The sequence below is a fragment of the Pygoscelis adeliae genome, unplaced genomic scaffold, assembly GCF_000699105.1.
Source record: "Pygoscelis adeliae isolate BGI_AS28 unplaced genomic scaffold, ASM69910v1 Scaffold1433, whole genome shotgun sequence".
In the NCBI taxonomy this organism is placed as follows: Eukaryota; Metazoa; Chordata; class Aves; order Sphenisciformes; family Spheniscidae; genus Pygoscelis; species Pygoscelis adeliae.
This window is the reverse complement of record NW_008824515.1, coordinates 1,636-3,521: the sequence shown is the minus strand read 5'-3', so window position 1 is coordinate 3,521 and position 1,886 is coordinate 1,636. Positions and strand designations below refer to the sequence as shown.

Below are 1,886 nucleotides of genomic sequence, written 5' to 3'. Positions count from 1 at the left end.
AGCGAGGGGAGGGGGGGAACGGACAGGGCGGCTTCTGGGACCCGGGGATGTAGCCGGGGTGTACGCTGACTCAACGGAGACCCTCTTTCCGCCATGGTGCTGTCCTCTTGCAAACTCCCCAGGCTTGACGTGGGGATGTACGGTGGGGGAGTGAGGTGGGGCTGTAATTAGCTCCTTTTAGCGCCGCTCATTTCAGCCTAACGAGCACAGACACTTCCCAGAGCAGCTTGGGGTCCCCTCCCGCCCTGGGTGGGTTCGGGAGGACCAGGCTTCCGTTGCTGCTGGATGTGCTAAAGGGGTTTCTCTCTCTCAAGCGGAGTGCTCTGCGGGGGGGCTCTGGCTTTGGTGTGAAGGGAGGTGGATGCTTTGCCCTGGGACTGGAGGTGGTTTTGCACGTGCGTGCCGGACACTTGGGAGACTGGCGATAGTGTAATCAAGACGAGAGCGGGCCTTTCCGCTCGGGTGACGAGGCGTCGAAGTTACTGCTCTGAACCCCACTCTGAGATGGGGGAACCAGAGCGGGTCTGGCTGCGCGGGGAGGGACTCTGCCCTGCCGCTGGCTCCGGATAACAGAGTTGCCTGGCGCGCCTCTCCGCAGCATGCTCGCCGGCCCTCCGTCCTCGCCCATGGGGGACGTCATGCAGACCCCCCAGTTTCAGCTGCGACGGCTGAAGAAGCAGCTGGCTGTTGAGAGGGAGAACCGGGATGAGCTGGAGGTGGAGCTGGCAGAGAATCGCAAGCTCATCACCGAGAAGGGTCAGTCGCTTAGCGGGACCTCCTGGGGCGCGGGGAGGGCTCTCCGGGGCTGAGACCTCGCCTGGTTTCTGTGACTTTCTGTTACGGCTTTGACCCCACCACGGCTGTGCTCACGCGCGGTCTGTCCTGCCAGACCCCACGTGAGCGCAGCTCGCGGCTTTGGGGCTTTTTCCGCTCTCCAGAGCGGGCAGGGCAGCTCGGGGTTCGCTGTGCCTCGCTCCGTGGTGGGCCAAGGGGACCCTCGCTGATGGGAGCCAAGACAGCTCCGACGCTGTTGTAACAACTCCGAGCATCTCTCGGAGGTGGCTGTCGGTCCCTCTGCCAAATGATTTGGAGCAGGCTGGCACGCGTAGGAGTCTCGCCATCCACACCTAAAACAACCTCCCCACTGGGGATTTCCCCAGGCGCACGCGGAGACTGCAGGTTCCTTCTTCCCTCTCGTATTCCCTTCTATATCCTGGGCAACAAAAGCCGCGGCTGAAGCAGCGCCCGTGCTGAGCAGCAGTGCTGGCAGCCTGGATCTTCCGTGTCCTGCTTCAGGTGGTTTCTGCGCAGCGGCTCCTCACCAGCCTGGGAGAAGGACAGACCTCTTTTTTGGGGGGGGGCGGGGGGGTGTTCAGGTGACATAAAAAGGTGGTAACGGGCCCTTTCTCGCCACCCTCCCCAGAGGCTCAGATCACCATGATGCAGCAGCGGATTGACCGCTTGGCTCTGCTCAATGAGAAGCAAGCTGCAGACCAGCCGGAGCCCAAGGAAATGGAGGAGCTGAGGGAGAAGAACGAGAGGTAATCCTCCGGGGACGCCCGCTCCCTCCTGCGAGGCTGGTCCTTGTCACTCCCATGTCCCCGGGCTCCGTGTTGTTTGTCTCTTCCCCAGCGATGCACAAAACAGGGGTGAGGGAAAACCTTCCTGTTGTTACCTACCGCCTCCTCTGCAGCTGCACCCCAGGGAGGAGATGGCTCCATAAAATCACAGAAGGGTTTGGGTGGGAAGGGACCTCTAAAGGTCACCTAGTCCAGCCCCCCTGCCCTGGGCAGGGACGTCTTCAACTCGATCAGGTTGCTCAGAGCCCCGTCCAACCTGACCTGGAATGTCTCCAGGGATGGGGCATCCACCACCTCTCTGGGCAA

General features: G+C 62.0%; 1 protein-coding gene across 1 annotated transcript in view; it reads left to right on the top strand.

Moving 5' to 3' along the window:
- Positions 1-1,886, top strand: part of NUMA1 (nuclear mitotic apparatus protein 1) — a gene marked incomplete at both ends in the record, with an annotated part of 3,645 nt that overhangs the window by 218 nt on the left and 1,541 nt on the right. The window contains 2 exons of the mRNA XM_009321557.1: positions 599-756; positions 1,424-1,541. Of these exons, the coding sequence (XP_009319832.1) occupies positions 599-756; positions 1,424-1,541 (276 nt within the window). The remainder of the gene's footprint in view (positions 1-598; positions 757-1,423; positions 1,542-1,886) is intronic.